The sequence below is a fragment of the Megalopta genalis genome, chromosome 8, assembly GCF_051020955.1.
Source record: "Megalopta genalis isolate 19385.01 chromosome 8, iyMegGena1_principal, whole genome shotgun sequence".
Classification (NCBI taxonomy): Eukaryota; Metazoa; Arthropoda; class Insecta; order Hymenoptera; family Halictidae; genus Megalopta; species Megalopta genalis.
Window position 1 is genome coordinate 12,128,799 of NC_135020.1, and position 19,972 is coordinate 12,148,770.

General features: G+C 39.2%; 1 protein-coding gene across 4 annotated transcripts in view; it reads right to left on the reverse strand.

The window, feature by feature from the left end:
• Nucleotides 1-19,972, reverse strand: part of DAAM (disheveled-associated activator of morphogenesis-like protein) — a 151,120-nt gene that overhangs the window by 54,878 nt on the left and 76,270 nt on the right. The window contains exon 1 of one of the 4 annotated variants that reach the window (XM_033483280.2): nt 11,138-11,846. The exons of the other annotated variants lie outside the window; for them this stretch is intronic. Coding sequence (XP_033339171.1) covers nt 11,138-11,176 — 39 coding nt within the window. The 5' untranslated portion in view covers nt 11,177-11,846. Of the gene's footprint in view, nt 1-11,137; nt 11,847-19,972 lie in introns of those variants that run through there. 4 annotated transcript variants of the gene reach the window in all.

The following is a 19,972-nucleotide window of genomic DNA, read 5'->3' on the forward strand; positions in this document are numbered from 1 at the left end:
CAAACCCTTAAATATATCGACTTAAAAACAAAGTGACTTATGCCACTTTCAAAATAAACGGCTCATTTTTAGTGGCACATATTCTAGAATTTAGTGGTTTAATAAATCTTATACAGCGACTGACAGAATTAATCGCTCGGATTTCGAAATGCCACGTGGATTTTTAACACTAATTTATATTTTATAATTTTGTTAAGATCTGCATAAAATATAAAGAAAGTAATTAATTTCAATTTGATTATATACAATTTTGTGAGATATTCGAGTTCGTTAGCATGGCAGTCTAAAATAGTCTGCGAAATAGCTCTACAATTTTTAACTATAAAAGACATCGAAATCGGTATATTATTTTACGATTGTACTTCGTTATTACATCGCTTCACTATAGCTTCATAATCTATCATCAAAGAACTCTTCCGCTTCCTATTCGAACCGTCTGACACCTTTCTTCAACGCTTCGCTGTTTCCAAAGCTGTGCTATGCACATTACAGCATTTAATTGAAAAGCAAGAAGGAACGGTAATTACTGAGTGCGAGGTCAAAGCTGCTAAGCAAGTGCAATAAGACGTCTCATTGTAAATGTTGCATCTCTTGAATGCATGTCGAATGGTTCAAAAAGAAAGATCCTAAGATAATAGGGTCTTGAATATTTACTTTCTCAAAATATTGGATCCTTGAAAGTACGAATTTCATTGAAAAGCGTAATACAAAGAAACCGTTCGTGTAACTTAATCTCGATAAATTCTCTTGCAATAAAAATTCAACTATTTTCCTTTTCTGGATACATAGGATAAGTGTATTACTGCGGTTTCTCAATGAAGGCGAACTTTGACGAAGAAAATAAGAGTCCTTTCTTATTATTCTTTAACTTGAATATTTACTTTCTCAAAATATTGGATCCCTGAAAGCACGAATTTCATTGAAAATCGCAATGCAAAGAAACCATACGTGTAACTTAATCTCGATAAATTCTCTTGCAATAAAAATTCATCTATTTTCCTTTTCTGGATACATAGGATAAGTGTATTACTGTGGTTTCTCAATGAAGGCGAACTTTGACGAAGAAAAAATAAGAGACCTTTCTTATTATTCTTTAACTTGAATATTTACTTTCTCAAAATATTGGATCTCTGAAAGTACGAATTTCATTGAAAATCGCAATGCAAAGAAACCATACGTGCAACTTAATCTCGATAAATTCTCTTGCAATAAAAATTCAACTATTTTCCTTTTCTGGATACATAGGATAAGTGTATTACCGCGGTTTCTCAATGAAGGCGATCTTTGACGAAGAAAATAAGAGACCTTTCTTATTATTCTTTAAGTTGAATATTTACTTTCTCAAAATATTGGATCCCTGAAAGCACGAATTTCATTGAAAATCGCAATGCAAAGAAACCATACGTGTAACTTAATCTCGATAAATTCTCTTGCAATAAAAATTCAACTATTTTCCTTTTCTGGCTGCATAAGATAAGCGTAAGTTTGCGAAGCCTAACTTCAGAAAACTTGAAGTCTCTTCCTCTTCAAGTTTCTCCGTTTTCTTCGGAGTTCAAAACGGGCCTACGAATATGCTATAATTGCACGTTAAAAAAAGCGTAATTTACAACGAGAAGAGGACACGTAGAATGACACAAGGCTCGCTGCGAACAGGAAAGAACGACAATAATTCAGCGAGCAGGCCGACGTCTGGGAGTCGAATGAACGTGACGTTTCAGTGAGAGGCGTCAGAATTCGAACCCGTGCGGCTCTACGGGAGAAACACGTGGTGTGTTTATGGATTCGTAATACGATATTTTTCGGGAAAGGCATTCCGCGTGTGAAATTCCCGTTTCTGGAATGGTAATCTCTCCCCGTCTCTGTTTCCACGGCGACGATGGAATGTTTGCGTGCGACCTGAACACCGGCTGCTTGTTTACGTATTAAATCAAGCGACCGGGCTTGATTTCGAAATTCGCCGGACTTTTCGACGTTACCCCGCGCGCGTTATTACTTTCCTCCGATTCCCATTATCGATACTTACCCAACCGGCTGTTTTATCATACGCGTCACCCATAAAAGTGAACGTCAAGCTCCAATAACTGGAACAATAAAACGAGTAGTCGCCGGGTTTTTTTCAGTAGAAAGCTGCGAATACCTCTTCGATGGGATTTCAACGATATTCGCAGTGAATTTCCAGGATTCTTGTGACGGAGCATAATCTTTTGTGTCAGTTGGACAGTAAGAAAGATGTTAGGGGCTCCGAATGGCGTCACGGTTGATCGCATGGTTTTCTCAATGAGCATCGTGTGTGCACAGTCCGCGGCAAAAGCGTGGCACACTTCAAAGAATAAGCGATTTATTTAATGTAAAATTGTGATTTCTCGTAAACAAAGCGATTGCATTTGTCTATGTTGTGTTTTGCATATTTCTATACAAATAAAACATTGACTGTAACGTTGAATAAATAAAAATCACATATTTTTAAAGCGCGCTATCTTCTTGTCGCGGAGTGTACATTGTTACAAATGATTTATGCTAAACTATTACGCGGACATTGTAATTTACCTCGCCGTCGATATGTAAATAAATAATCCTGCTGTCAAATTAGTTTTTTAATTGTTATAGTAAGCGGCACATCTGTGTGCTGTTCTCCGCAATTTGATGGCATTCGATAAAAATACAAAGTTTTACAAATTCAGCTGGCATTACGATATTTTATATAATAGCAAATGCAATAAGATATTTTTTTATATCATTGTAAACATTCGCATATCGTCGAATTTATTTTAAAGCTTAAAGAACACGGGTAAATGCCACCTGATGTTGCAACTGTTCGTGGAATTTTTCTATAGTAAGTGTTCAAGTACTTGCACGAGTCAGCATAAATCCGAGAAAAACATTAAAAATTCAGATCCCCTGGGCTCGAACGGCGCAGCATTGTCGCTACTGAAATACCGAGGACATCGGCAAAGGGCCGACGACAGCTTCGAAAATATTTCGACGGTCCTCGAGGCCGACTTTTCGATCCACTCGAACAGTTTGATTCGCCGCGGGAACAATTAACCCTTTGCACTCGAGTAGTAACTCTGAGACACCGCTAAAATTTGTTATATCGCGTTCTAAGATAATTGTTCCATTAACAAAGTTTAGATTTTTAAAAATTGTTAAAAGCGTAACTGTTGTTTAAGACTCAATTTCGCACGCATAAAATGCGTTCATATAAAATGAAGTTCATATAAAATAAGTCAGAAAAATGATTTTACATTTACAGTTAAAATAACTTCGAGTGCAAAGAGTTAGAGGCTGCGAGGAGGCGAATCTGCTCGGACTGAGCAACGAAATCACGATTCACGCGGTCATTAAAAGTCCGTCTCGTCTCCGAGGATTAAAGTGAAACCCGAATCGGTCCGATTTCTGGGCCGGTCCGTAGGGTCCGTATGCAAAATTCGGAGAAAGCGGTCGATCGTGAAGAAACCTATTCTTCTACGACGTAAAAGGTTCGCAATATTGGCCTGGACATTGAACGCATCGACCGGTTGGCATCGATAAGAGAAGGGCGCCCGAAAAAGTTTCTCCCGTCGAATATCTTCGGTGAGAGTTCGCGCTGAAAAAGAGAAAGAAAGAGAGGGAAAGAGAGAGAGAGAGAGAGAGAGAGAGAAAGAAGAAGAAGAAAAAGAAGAAAAAGAAGATGAAGAGAGAAAGAAAGAAAGAGATACAGGGTCGCGGCAGAAAGAGTGACGCCGATAATTCAGCTATTTTTCAGCGGCCATTGTTACGCGCAAGTTTCACCGTTCCCGATTATCGTTGAATGCGTCCATGGGAATAGCAGAGAGGACTTTCGACACGTCTGGCGACCCGTGTGAATTTGATTCTGCCCTAATCAAACTGAGCGATAGCTTCTGCAGACGATAGTGCCAAGTGGCGCAAGCCTCTGATGCTCAATTGAAAAGCTGTGGGCTGGGCCTGATGGGAAAGCATGATGAAATTTAGCGTAATGTGCGTCTACCCCTCGATCCGACGGCTCTATTCCGACTCAAAGGCTGCGATACTCGCAGCCATTTACTCTCTAGGTCTACCGTGCTAACCTAATTAAAGATCGTGCTCCGATCTGGAGCGAGTTGATCTTTTTCTTAAATTTTTTCCTTAACTTTTTTCCTACATTTTCTTAACGCGTCCAAACGTAAACGCTGAAAAGATTCCACGTGAGATTTTTCCGTAGAAACGCAAATGCGCATCGAACTTGTATTTCACTGCATTCGTTCGTTTGTACTTCGCTCGCTACCAGAATGCGAACATTTTTAACCCCTTGACATACCATTTTCTTCGCAGTTACTGCGATTAGATATTTCTCGATTGCAATAATTTCTTAGAAGGGAAAAAGATTGATGCTTATTGTGCGCCTAAATTTACTTGAATGCTCAAAATATGACAAGAGATTAGAATTTTTTATTCCAATTTTTTATTCTAATTTCAAAGGACAGAACAATATCTGTGCAGAATAAGTTATTACTAGAAATTTTCACGACGTGTCGGACACGTCAAAGTACGACAAGGAGTTAATCCTTTGCACTCTTGTGGCGAGTCTGAGACGCCGCTAAAAATTGTTGTACCATTTCTCGAAATAATTGTAACACTGCCAGATTTGTTATATTTAGAATAAAACTGTTAAAACTACAAACATTGTACTTTCCAACAGGCTCGATTTCATACGCGTAAAGTGCATTGAATCGCATAAAATGGAAATACTGAAGATTAAAGAGCATCTTTTGGATTTCGAATTAAAATAGCTTCGACTGCAAAGGGTTAGGATTCGCGCGATACAAATGCTCTGCATCAATTGTAAGAAAGAGAGGTAAAAGCGCTATATATATATATACGTAGAAAAATTATTGTTGTTTGTGTCACGACGAGTACACTGGCTGTTTAAATTGTAATTTTCGTATAAACAAAAACGTATTCTCAAATATATCTTCAAGATATTTAGAATATTTTTAGGCCAATCCTACAAGAAACTGACTGTTTAGAAATAATTTAGGAACAATATATCGATAATCCTTCGATTGATCGCTCTACAATTTCAAACACCTCGTTTTTACCATAAATGCGAAAAATCAGATATCTCTCAAATTCACGTCACCGCGTTTCAACTTCGACCGCGTTTAAATTATTTCTCCAGCGATCAGCTTCACTCTCGACACTTTCGGCCAGCATCTATTCGATCTTTTCGTCCTCGCCGCAGGCCTCGTGATCCCGCAAGAAGAATACAGAGCACCGGATCCCCCCGCGCGCGTTTACTAGTTAATTAGCGCGCGCGCGCGAGGTCCCGACAATTAAGCGTAATTGGGCTAACCGATCTTATTACGGTCGATCGGCGTTTTTACGCGGCGAGATCTCTCGATCGGTCGGACACTTGCACGCTCGGCACAACAAAGAAAGCAGAACAACACTTTCGTCAAGGTAGATTCCCGATCTCACGGAGCCGCGACTAATTGCGAATTATGGCGGGGTGAGGATGGAAAAGAGGAGGACGCCGGAATCTCGCCGGTTCGAACGGTTCCTCGCGCGAATCGCCTCGCGCGTCGCGCATCGGTTCGCATCCTGCGGGTATGGCTCGGGTGCAAGGTACTTTGCACCGGGCCGTTGCACGATCCACGATCGGCCGGGCTGCGCGCCGATGCATCGTTAGATATCATATTCGAGATGAACGAACTCCATATGTACTCGGAAATGTTTCTCTGATACAATTATCCCGTGGAACGTGTTACTCGAGTTCAGCTGATTTGCTGCTCATTACCGGATCGCGGGGTATTTATGGAGAATAATTTGTTGGCACCTGGAGGCGGATTGAACAGTTACCTATTACCTGGGATGAAAGTTCTGTCTCGACTAGCATATTCGCTCCGAGAATAATTTCGCGGAAGATTCTTCCACGGTTTTTGCGTACGTATTTTTTCTTCTTTTGTTATTTAATTCGAGCGTTTCTCCATTCGTAATCTCAAGAAATACGTTGAAATATTAACAAATGTTAATTTATTAATACGAACGTAACGATTATTAAATGTTTCATTAGAAATGGATATCTTTGGATATTATTTTTATTAATTTAGTATCATTAAGAATTTTTTAGTATTATTAAACTTAGAAATTTCTTCGAGCAATGTTCCACTGGAACAGGCATTTGTAAAATATGTACGATAAATGTTCGCAAGAGGAAGTTAGTTTAGAGCATTTATTTATTAGAAAAGGTTCCAGAGATTTCAAAGAATTCTTATTTTTCTCCTTTACGAATATTTCTTTTAACTCATCGAGACTCGGAATAAATTTTTATTCGAGACACGTTTAATATAGAGGCTGTACTATTTTGATCGCTTTCAACCCTTTGCACTCGAAGCTATTTGAATTTGAAATCCAAAACGTGATTTCTGATCTACGGTAATTCTAGTTTATATAATTTATTGCGATTTGTGCACATGAAATCGAGCCTTTTAGCAAGTACAATGCAATTTTAACGTGTCTGATGCTCTCTTGCAATGATTATGAAAAATAGTATAGCAAATTAGTATAGCAAATTAGTACAGTAATTAAATAAATATAATTATATAAATATAGTAAATTAGTATAATAGTATAGCAAATAGTAATAGCAAATAGTATAGCTCAGAGTCGCGTCTCGAATGCAAAAGGTTAAAAGAAGCTGCGATTGAAACCGAAGTAATAATATATAAATGTAATTTTCAATTACAATCTGATGCTCTCTTACAATGATTATGAAAAATAATATAGCAATTAGTATAGAAAATTAGTATAGTAATTAAATAAATATAATTATATAAATATAGTAACTAAATAAATATAGTAAATTAGTATAATAGTATAGCAAATAGTAATAGCAAATAGTATAGCTCAGAGTCGCCTCTCGAATGCAAAGGGTTAAAAGAAGCTGCGATTGAAACCGAAGTAATAATATATAAATGTAATTTTCAATTACAGTCTGATGCTCTCTTGCAATGATTATGAAAAATAGTATAGCAATTAGTATAGCAAATTAGTATAGTAATTAAATAAATATAATTATATAAATATAGTAACTAAATAAATATAGTAAATTAGTATAATAGTATAGCAAATAGTAATAGCAAATAGTATAGCTCAGAGTCGCCTCTCGAATGCAAAGGGTTAAAAGAAGCTGCGATTGAAACCGAAGTAATAATATATAAATGTAATTTTCAATTACAGTCTGATGCTCTCTTGCAATGATTATGAAAAATAGTATAGCAATTAGTATAGCAAATTAGTATAGTAATTAAATAAATATAATTATATAAATATAGTAACTAAATAAATATAGTAAATTAGTATAATAGTATAGCAAATAGTAATAGCAAATAGTATAGCTCAGAATCGCCTCTCGAATGCAAAGGGTTAAAAGAAGCTGCGATTGAAACCGAGGGGAACGTTTTCTTAATGCATTGCATTCTCGTTATTTGCTCAAGAGAACTTTGTTAAATTTGAACTTGTCGTCAACTATTATTTACTGCGAAATAAATTACAAAATTCAACGAACAGCAATAAATGGCAAATGGTTAAAAAAGAAGCTGCGATTGAAACCGAGGGGAACGTTTTCCTAATGCATTGCATCCTCATTATTTACTCAAGAGAACTTTGTGTTAACTGTCAACTTGTCGTCAACTACTATTTACTGTGAAATAAATTGCAAAGTTCAATTAATAGCAATAAATAGCAAATGGTTAAGTATCGTAGACAGTTCCACCACAAATCCAGCAGGGTCATGTCAACAGTTTGGGTCCATTTTAACCCAGCTTCTCTGTATCGAAATCACGGCCTGCTCTCCGACGACAAATTCGAACAGGAATTACATTAACCCTAGAAAGATAACCATATGACAACGTACGTAAAAGATAACCATACGCTTCAGAGGCGCATGCTTTTCTAAGGCGTCAATTTTATACTAACAATGGATATTTATTTAAGTTAATCTAGTCATTTTAAAAGTTTGGCATTATTGTAAAAATAAAATGCATTTATATTATATTTTTTTATATTTTAAGTAATTTTAAACTTAAATCACTAGACCTCTATGAAAAATTAACAAAAATCAACAGTCTTCGCAGGCGCCTCTGCGACGTAGGTTATCTTTCTCGGGTTAATGTTTCTTCAACGAGCGAAACGAATTACCGAACACGGGAAGAATGCGAGTCCGGGAGAAATTGCAAACGAAGACTAGAGAATGGATCTGGAGATGATCGCCAGAAGGCCGTCGAAATCGCCCACCTTCCGCGATTTAATGAAACGGGCGGGATAGCTCGATAGTGGACGATCGTGTTTTTCAATTCCCCGGGCTCATTAACGTGTGTCGGGAGGGCACGGCGGAGCGAGATTGCACCGGAGGACAGCGTTGCAACGATGCAGGTCTCTTTCGCCGGGACAATTCTAGCTAGCGGCAGGTGGCTGACCGGTCGCTGGAGGGGCCACGGGGCTCGAATATGCAACCGACAGAGCCTGCCGGCGGCGATTCCGCCGGCAAAAACGATCGAATCGAGCTGAAACCAGTCGATCGTAACGAGATAATCGTTAAACATCGGGCCGGATTGCATCTAACGCGAAGAGCGGGCTGAAGAAAAAAAAACAAAAAAAGAAAAAACGCGCGCGGAACTCTCGATCGTCCGCGCACAGAGTCGCGCGCAGGTGTTCGCGTGTTTAGGATTATAGGGTGGGACCGTTTTTACGACGATGGAAAATAAACAGCGGCGGGGCTCTTGTACGATGATACAGTGATTCGCGGGACTGTTTATTAATCGACCGGAATGGAATTATCGACTGCCGTTCGCGACCGAACAAGTGCCGTTTAAACGACGGAAACGGACATTAAATTCGCCGGCCAATCAGAGTAAAACGATGCCCGGTCGGTCGTCCACGGAGATACCTACTCCTTTTCTTTCCGTTATCGAAGCGACGTCTTTCTTTCACGCGCGTTTTTGCTTCGTATTTTCAATTACACGTGAAAGTCACCTAATTAGATTAAATGCTCAGATAGCGCGACGGTCTCGTGGACGTCTGTTTTTCGGCGTTCACCTTGAAGACGTTCGCAACGTCCTACAAACTACTTCCGAACGTCCTAAAGACGTCCAGGAGACGTCTGCGAGTCTCGAAGACGATTTATTCTCGTCCTTGCGAGAATCAATTATAACGAAGTATTTTTGAGATAGATTTCAAATGTGTTTCTGAAACATCGTTTGCAACGATTGTACGAACGTGAACGGATAAATTACGTGAATTAAATTTTAATTGGTTCGCTGTTTTTCGAAAGATCCGAAGAAAGCAATTAGCAACGTTTACGATATCTAACTATGAGATTAATATAAATCGTCCACGCTTGCGATTCGCGCTCATAAGTCACGCGAAAGAAACGAAAACGAACTGCCATAGTTGAAAGTGAGGAAGATGAGACGAGCATAATATCCGGCCGCCAGTTATAACAAAATGATGAAGCGTCCACGAGCAATGAAAGTAGAAGTGTATAATGAACGTGATACGCTCAGATGTTGCATTCGTGCAATAAGATACGATCGCTTTAAATGTTTGAAATAGATAAAACGAGGCGGGAATATGAGGGATGGAACTTTTTCACACGGTTCCGAGAAGAATTGAAAGCTTTATCTCGATCAAATCGTACCTGCTTGATCATCTGAATGAATAGATGGCAATTAAAAAGGGGCAGAAATTGAAAGATGATCGAGCTTATTACAATTAATTGACAGGGAATTTAACGTAACAGTTAACATTGACGAGTTGAGTTCAGCGTCGGTCGCACGCGCGTAACACTTTCTTGATAAGCTTTTGGAACACATTTTTATTGTAATATATTTGAACAAAATGAATTTTACTTGGACTTTTAGAGTGCAAAAGTTAAAGTACCATCCATTTTCTGCGAAATTTTACATCTTACAACAAAAATATTTTTCCCACGATTTATAATTTATTATATTCATTATATTCATTATAATTATAATTCATTATATTCATTATAATTATAATTATAATTCATTATATATTCATTATAATTATAATTCATTATATTCATTATAATTATAATTCATTATATATTCATTATAATTATAATTCATTATATATTCATTATAACTATAATTCATTATATATTCATTATAATTATAATTCATTATATTCATTATAATTATAATTCATTATATTCATTATAATTATAATTCATTATAATTCATTCATGTTCATAAATTTCGCACATTTTCGAATAATTCTAGAACAACTTGCCGATCGATAAAAAACACATACAAAATTGATCTTAAAAACAGATCGACGCAGCTAAATGATTAATTGAACTACTTTGATTTTGCAAAAATGTTGGGGGTTGATTTTCGGCACTCAATAATGCATCCTCTGGACACCGAGGTACCACTAAAAATAATTTAAAAACAGTCTTATCCCAAACTAATTTTTACATCGTCAAATTCGTTAACATTCCAAAGCCTCTTAAAAGTGCAAGTATTCCATGAACCACAAGATAGAATTTCATATTACATAAAATACACTAAATCATATAAGATAGAAATATCGTAGATAAGAAAAAAACCATTTTGCATTCAAAGTTAAAATGTCTTCGAGTTCAAAGGGTCACGATCCACAAAACAATTAAAATATAGACTCCTCGAAAAACAGGTTGCAAAAACTAACAAATAAAACTATATAAACGTCCCTGATCATCATGCTCGTTCGTATTATTCTCACGAAGGTCCGACGTTCCCGATCGGAAAGAAAACGAAACGTTCCGATGTCCGACGTGCGATTAGTCCGGACAACGGTCCGGTTCGCCGCGCTCCGTCGGAGGCGTGAAATGTTTCGGGAAACGACTCGCGATATTGAACTTAAAAAAAAAAGGAAAAAAAAACGGTACCCGAGCGGAATTACCGCGCCGCAAACGATTCTATCGCACGCACGTGGCGCCGCGGGTTCGTTACGCGTTCGCACAATGCTCGCCGGCTAATTTTTTTTCCTTTCGGCCGGGATCGAGATAAGAGAGGTGTTGCTCGTTAGTCGTGGCAATTACGCCCGCGTAATCCCGCCGCAGAACGGTACATCTGTGTCCGATCGTTCAACATTACCAGATTCAGCTTGCCCATCTTCTCCAGCACGGTGTCCATCTTGCGGCGTCGACGCTCGCGGCGAGCCCCTCGACGTAAAGAAAATCCTCGACGAACGTGAATTCAGCGAACGAACCGGTCGCCGATAGCCGGATACTCGCGATCGAACTTCGTCCGGGATCGATCCAGACGCGTTTCCCTCGATCACACGGAGGTTATTCCACGCCACCGCGAATAGTCCGTCAGAGGATCGGTGGTCGCGTTTTCATGAATCTCGCCGGGATCCGATCTCATTTAACGGTGAAATCGTTCTCTACGGCCTCGCGGGATCGTTGACAGGTGCGAGAGGTTCCATGGGAGATGTCACTGAGATCCGGGCCCTCGTAGCGTCGCACGATTCCCCGGTGAAACTTTTGTCATCGTTTCCTAGCACCGCGAACTTGTCTATGCGTCGACGGAATCGTTTGTTTCGGAGAGCCGTTCCTCGGGTTTCGTCCGCTTGTCACAACATTGCACACAATTCGAAGACGATCGAGGACGTCTATCGATCCTGCGCCCGATTCGAATTGATCCTCGACATTTTTCTTTTTCTCTTTTCGGCGAATCGTTCGTTGCCCGCGGAAATATAACGAAGAAGAGCGATCCGGGTGCTGCGGTTCGCGAGCCGATCGTGGAACGCGAGAGGATCGCGGCTACGGAACCTTCTTGCTCGCGATTGTAGGTTGAACTGCCAGGTGAAAACACAACACCTCTCAACCTGCACAGGTGCACACAGAGGCCTCCCGACGGGCCCGTGGTAGGAAGGGGGGCCTACTTGTACTCTGGGGGGACTCTGTTCAACACGGATACCTTAATCTTTTCGTGTTCATCTGACGAATATCGGTTGCCGTTTAATGCTCGCGAAGAAACATCGCCGGAAGCGAACTGGTTTCGGATATTGCCGCGGAAGGAGAAGAAAAAAATAAGGCGATCGATAGCGACGCGCGGCGGAACGCCGATTATGCCGATAAATCGGTAATCACACGCCGGTCATCGATTATACCGGACAAAGGGCTCGCGTAACCGACGTTCGCCGCCGCGTTTGTCCTTTTGCTGGATTCTACGCGCGCGGTTACAGAGATAATTGAAAAGATGAACTATTAAGGTGTAGGATGGTGGAGCCGATCACTGTGGGATCACCGATTGCCGCGACTTCGGCTCGTTCGCGGGCGTAATGAATTTTATAATTAACCGAACAGGATGTATTCAATATTAAGAGTATTTTATCTTTGAATAAATTAATTAATCGCGGCATACAAAATGTTCAATTAATGACAAATGCGTTAATTATACCAAAGGCACAATAATTGGTTGTCTCACGGTAACCGGCTCCACTATCCTACTGAAACGTACATAAAATGTTCTTAAACATTCTTTGAATGTTCTTTAAACTGTGGATATCCGAATTTGTGAGAAACTAAAATGTATTGTTCATGAAATGAATGTAATATTAAGTTTTACGTAGAAAATAAGTATAACGTGTATGGGGCACGTTTTTATTGTGAAATATTTGATAGTTACATATAGATATAATTAAATTTACCAAGAAAAGAAAACGCATTAATGAACAATAATATTTAAGGGTTAAATTTCTATTATTTTCCAAGGTTTTGTTTATTTAATCGTTATATCATTGAAACGTATTTCTGAGATAAATTGGTATTTGCTTATTTTCTGACCAATTGCATATCGCGGAGTTATGATTTTTTATTTTAGCTATTTAATAAATTATTTTATCAGTAGACAGTATCGTTTTCGGTTACGATATTCAAGAATGTAAAAACTAATGTTTATTTATCGAATATTTTTTGTCACAATTAAAATTCCATTTGGGATCACGTGGGCCCGGGAACCACAGGGTTAACGTTCAGGCTACGGAAGTTTATGCAAATTTGCATCAATGGAATTCGAATCGAAGCGAGAAAGTGGAAAAAATCCTGACTGAATTTCTTTTATCTCTAAAAACTGTTACATTAAAATGCATCGATACGTGTCGAAGGTGTGACCCCTCCCCCCATCACCCCTCCCTAGAATGATCGGTCAATTAAAAATCAAAATTTCGAAAATATTTTATCTTTTAATTCGATCATCTTTCAACAAACGATTTTCGTTCATTACAACAGAGACAGAACATTGCAATACCGCTGAATTTAATAATTCAATTTAATAATTCAATTTACTTTATAACTACAACAAATGTGAAAAACGTGTAATAAGTCGATGCAGCAGTTCTGTATCGTCCGAATCACAAACAAAAATGCGTGTATCGTATTTCGTGCTTTATAAATTGCTTACGATTTTTCAAACTGTCCATAGCTACGAGAAACAATGGCGTGTGCACCGATCGTAGCGATGACAACGGGAAATCAAGCAATGCGACAAATAGCAACTGCACTACTTGTCGCAAGAAACCGTCGATCACGGTGAAAGCTGGCGGCTATTAATCAAAAACGCGATACCGCGACGAATCGCCGGTAATTACGAAGACCGATCGGACAGCTTGGCGGGCATAATAATTACCGCAGTTTATACAACGTCGAAGACAGGCCTTTTTACAATAGAAATCGCGGTCTTCTATTCGGAATCACGGGGCAAATCGATTGCTCCGCACGCGAGGCGGTATATCGAATTTTGTAATAAAATTCGAATCTAATGACTCATCGGATTCGAGTTTCTACTCTGATTACCGGCGGATTACGTCGCCCGAGTTTCAGCACCGCGAAAAAAGTCCGCGAGAGCCTGATGTATGCGCGACGTGCGCACGTACGAATATATTCGAGAGGAAGAGAGGAAGGGGGGGAGAGAAAAAGGAGCGCTGTAAGTTTCTTCTGTATGATCAAGTCGGGATGGGCGACCCAAATTCTGCGGGAAGCAGATTTTTTTCCAGCGTTTTGCCGCGCAAACAGAGAATATTTATACGCGAGACACCGGCGTATACAAGTACAGTGACTGCAGAAAGTCTTTTCCCGTGCTCTTCGACTTTTCGCAAAATCTCGATATTTCAACTATCATAATTCTGTAATAATTAACCGTGCAACGAGAAACCTAAATTAGTCCAATGCTTGGTGCTTGCATCTTTTTTTTCCTAAAATATTTTTACACGATGTTTCGATGATCGCTCGAAAATAAAACAGATTGAAACGTCTGCGAAAATATTGCAAAATTCTTTCCACGAGAAGAATCTACCGTGTGCTGGTAGATTGAAACTTTCCCCTTTAAAACGAGCCGTCAAAATTTGATGTACGATCCTTTTTAGTCGTTCTGTGAAACGTGGAACGAGTTCGATCGTGCAAAATCTTCGCGCGCCTTTCATTCGAAGCTCAATGAAGCGACTGAAAAAGGTCGTACATCGAAGTTCAAGGAGTTGTTGTAAAGGTAAGGCTTCAATCTTTAAATGTTTGTTGAGATTCAGGATGAAAAAATGTACGAGTGTGTTGTGCGACGTTTTCTTTCCGAAATATCTTCAAGAAAGAAGATGCTTACTATATTATGCAAAAATATGTTATATGATGCCCACTAAATATATATACTATAGTATATGTACTATATACTCTTATCTTTATACTAAATATATACATATACTATGCTATACTATATATATACATACATATCCTATACTGTAGATTATACTAAATACTAAATATATATACTATATTATATTATAGATTATACTAAATACTAAATATATATACTATACTATACCATAGATTATACTAAATACTAAATATATATATATACTATACTATACATTATACACTAAATACTAAATATATATACCGTACTATACTATACATTATACATTAAATACTAAATACATATACTATACTGTACTATAGATTATACTAAATACTAAATATATATACTATACTATAGATTATACTAAATATATATACTATACTATAGATTATACTAAATATACATACTATACTATAGATTATACTAAATATATATACTATACTATAGATTATACTAAATACTAAATATATATACCATACTATACTATACACTATATTATGCACAGCAAAAACAGAAGTTTCAAGCTCCACAAAGTATCCCGGTTTATTCTCGTCCAACTCATTCTCACAAAATTATGACAATTCCGATATTAACAATGTGCCGCAAAACGAAAATTTTGTACACGAATACTTTCTTATATGGGGCCACTGTAATATTGTCGGCGAAGGCGAACTGCAGCCGAAGTAAAATATTTTACGAGCCGTTAAACGTATCCGCTTGAAGATTGCTCGCGCGTGGAAGCGACAGCTCGCAGGTAACCAAACGGGGAAATAGAGAATTCGGCTCCGAGTAAAATACCGTCGGCGTAATTGCTAACTCTTTCGCTTTCGTGCATCGGCGAGCGTACTTCTTCGGCAGTAAATCCGCCGCGGGCCAAGGGAAATCGGGCCAGCGGGCCCAGAATCTCCACGCGAGAGGAAAGCTGCGCGAGGGAAGAACGCGTAATTTTGGGCCTGCTTCCGAGAAACAAAAACGCCTGAGAAGTAGCCGAATCTAGTACGCGAAATCTGTCCTCCCTTGAAAACTCGGGCTCCTGGCGGAATTACATTTTAACGAGTCCGAGAACGTTATTCATGGAACTAATGTAACAAGCGGGTCGGCTACAGGTCGGCCATAAGTAAGATACGAGTAGGCTACAAATAGGTTACAAGTAGGCTACAAATAGGCTATAGTTTGACAAAATGTTCGACACGGATTTTACCGTTCGCGAACAAAATAGTGTTTAACAAAATTTAGAAATGATATTTAGTGAATTTTCCTCAATTTTCCTTTCGTATTTTCCCCAAATAACCTTGCAAACAAAAATGGACAATTCGGGAAGAGGAGATACGATTATTCGAGCCTGGTGGCTCGTTTTTTGCAGTCGCGGATTGTCGCCAACTGTAAAAACGTGTCGCGAGGCCCGAATACAGTAAATACTCTCCAATTGTCCCTCAGCATTGTAAATAAAAACGGAGAATTTTGGAAGAGGAGATACGATTACTCGAGCCTGGTGGCTCGTTTTTTGCAGTCGCGGATTGTCGACAACTGTAAAATCGTGTCGCGAGGCCCGAATACAGTAAATACTCTCCAATTGTCCCTCAACATTGTAAATAAAAATGGAGAATTTTGGAAGAGGAGATACGATTACTCGAGCCTGGTGGCTCGTTTTTTGCAGTCGCGGATCGTCGACAACTGTAAAATCGTGTCGCGAGGCCCGAATACAGTAAATACTCTCCAATTGTCCCTCAGCATTGTAAATAAAAATGGAGAATTTTGGAAGAGGAGATACGATTATTCGAGCCTGGTGGCTCGTTTTTTGCAGTCGCGGATTGTCGACAACTGTAAAAACGTGTCGCGAGGCCCGAATACAGTAAATACTCTCCAATTGTCCCTCAGCATTGTAAATAAAAACGGAGAATTTTGGAAGAGGCGATACGATTATTCGAGCTTGTAAACCCAGTACTTGATAAGTATACGTAGTTTCTGAAGCCGGGTAGAATCGAGTCTACCGATCGAATCGACTGGCTGGGAACGATCGTCGAGTTCGCAGGGTCGAAGGGAGGGGTTCGCTCGATTGAAACGTCGCCAGGATCGTCAGGACCACCTTAACGAAGAATGTCTTCAAGGTCGGTGATCGAGCGCGGCAGGAACGCCGATGATCCCCCCGCCCCCGCGTACCGTGGGGCAGTAAAAAAAAAGCTATCTCGAGCCTCGTGCATCTCGTTTTTCCGCTGAAAAACCAGTCGTCCGAGCGGCGAGAAGAGACAAGAGCGCATTCCTGCGCAAGGCTGCTGCCCGCCGGGCAAACAAGGACGTTTCCTTTCCACTTTGTGTCCGTCAGCTCACCGAATCCGATCCGGCAAACCGAGGAATCCGATCGCCGAGTATCGGGGGTGTCCTGCGGAAAGGGTTCCGAGGGCTCCGAGGGCACGCGGCACGCGCAGCACCCGCGCGCGCACGTTCGCGAATACGCACGCTCGCGCGTGTGCTCGCGCGAGCAAGAGCGTGTGTTGGCCGGTTTTTATTCCTGCTCGCCCGCCTCGCGATCTCGGTGCCCGTTTAAGTGCATCGCGCACGCAATCGCTCCTTAAACGCCCGTGTACGAAAAGCCCACGGAAGAGAAGCGGGATTCCGGGAGAAAATGCTCGGAATTTTCGTGCCTGTTTCTCGCCGCCCGGCGAGATCCGGCTCTCCGCTTCCCTTCCTCGCCGCTTTTTTCCTTCGCCTTCGATCCAACTAGCGGTTTCTCCCTGCTCCCGGACATTTGTTTTCCGTTTTGGAATCGCTTTCGAAAGTTCTGCCCGTTCCGCGCGCGATCTATCTTTAGAGAACGGTTGAGCAACTTCCACGGAAATTTCGCGGGACCCGTTTTCATCGATCGCGAGGTTCCTATTGTGTTGCAGCCGCATCCTTCGCGACTAGGAAACACCTTTTGGTCGATAATAAGCTGGATTTTTGACAGTTTTTATACAGGAAAGTCTCTCCGAATTTCCTTCAGCTTGTAAACGAAAATGGACGATTTGGGAAGAGGCGATACGATTATTCGAGCATTGCGGTTCATTTTTATAGCTACCGATCGTCAATAATTGTAAAAACGAGGCGCAAGGTTCGAATAATCGTATCTCCTCTTCCAAAATTCTCCTTTTTCATTTACAAGCTGAGGGATAATTATTGGAGAGAATTTATTGTATTCGGGCCTCGCGGTTCGTTTTTATATTTGTCAACAATCGGCGACTGCAAAAACGAGCCTCCAGGCACGAATAATCGTATCTCCTCTTCCCAAATTGTCCATTTTTATGCACAATCTGAGGGATAATTGAGCCGTTTATTTTGAAAGTGGCATAAGACACTTTTTTTTTTTAAATGGAAAGACACCGTTCAATTGTAATTAGTGTTACCATTAACTCGATTTTGTTGAAAAAGTGACTTATGCCACTTTCAAAATAAACGGCTCAATTATTGGAGAGAATTTATTGTATTCGGGCCTCGCGGCTCGTTTTTATATTTGTCGACAATCGGCGACTATAAAAACGAGCCTCCAGGCACGAATAATCGTATCTCCTTTTCCCAAATTGTCCATTTTTATGCACAATCTGAGCGTCAATTACGGAGAATTTACCGTACTACTGCGATTAAAGCAATGCGAACTGATGGATCGTTCTTTGTTTTGGCGAAGTTTGTAGATACCTTTGCAGAAAAATGTCGGAAGAAGAGTCACGCGATAGCCGACTGCACGCTTTGTTACTTTATCTTGTATTCGAAATTGACTGCGCTGTCGCGAACAGTTTTGTAACGATGCCGGATTTAATAACGAATTCGTCGAAACGACGATAAATAAATACTTACGCGAACGATTACAATTTATGAGGTTGACTTTTTCAGTTTTTCGAACTAATGTACGTAATTCTCCGAATTTTGTTGTAGACATTCTGTAGGAAATGTTCTAAGAAATTATAAGAGGCCGATATCATCTTGAACGTATGTGTAATCGAACACTGCGAATTTTTCATGCATGATAAAAATTGTATCAATTGAGTGGGCAGAAATCATTGCGACGTAAATCATATTTTCCTCATTGTCAGAAACGAGGATTGTTATTTTTTACTAACACGTCTCTATGGTTTACTGATCTTCATTGTTAAGATAATTTAGAATTAAGTGAATTTATAATTATAGTAACTGTATAATTTTTTGATTATAATAGTAACTTTATAATTGTAACTCTATAATCGATTTCGCTTGTCGTTTTGACGTTCTGGCATGTATGTGCAGGTTACATTTTGGGACAACTTAAAATGTTCGAAAATGTGACTTACGCCACTGTGACTCGAACCCACTCGATTGCAAGAGCGTGTACAGTAAATTCTCCCTAATTGTCCTTCAGCTTGCAAATAGAAATGGACGATTTAGGAAGAGCAGATACGATTATTCGAGCTTCGCAGTTTATTTTTCTGTTGCCGATTGTCAACAATTATAAAAATGAAGTGCAAGGCTCGAATAATCGTATATCCTCTTCCTAAATTGTCCATTTTCGAGCGCGAATTAGGGAGAAATTACCGCATTTCTTGCAGGAATGAGAAAAAGTCACATAAATGTTGGTCCGACATTGTTTCAAGATTTCCCTAATTATTACGTGCGACTGACCAAGATCGTTTGTCCAAATGCTTTTTGCATGTAATTCGCGGTCAGAACTGAGCATGATACATGATACTACTTCGCGGATGATGACTGGTCCCTTCGTGTCCTTCGAGCACGATGACCTGCGCAAGCAAGCGAACCGGTACTTTCGTATACGGTTTTTAACGGCGGTCATTTAGAAACCGTTCGACGCGGTTTACTTCTTCAACTTCGTTCTTCGCCTATGCTCGACCCGACCTCGCTTCGATCCTTCCATCCTCGATGAATTCGAAATGAGCCGTGTGTTTGGCCTTGTTTGGGAACAATGCTCGAACGGTTGTCTGGCTTTTCGTCATGGAATAATAGAATAATCGTTTCGGCAAAGTTTTTCGTAATAGAATAATAATATCAAAACATTATTGTATAATATTAATAATATATTAATAATATAATATTAATATATAATATAATAATATATTAATAATATAATATTAATATATAATATAATAATAATTAATAATAATTATATAATATAATATTATAATATTAATATATAATATAATAATAATTATATAATATAATATTATAATATTAATATTAATAATATAATATTATTGTATAATATAATATTATAATATTAATATTAATAATATAATATTATTGTATAATATTTTGTTTTAGTTTTGTATTAGTTTATAAATG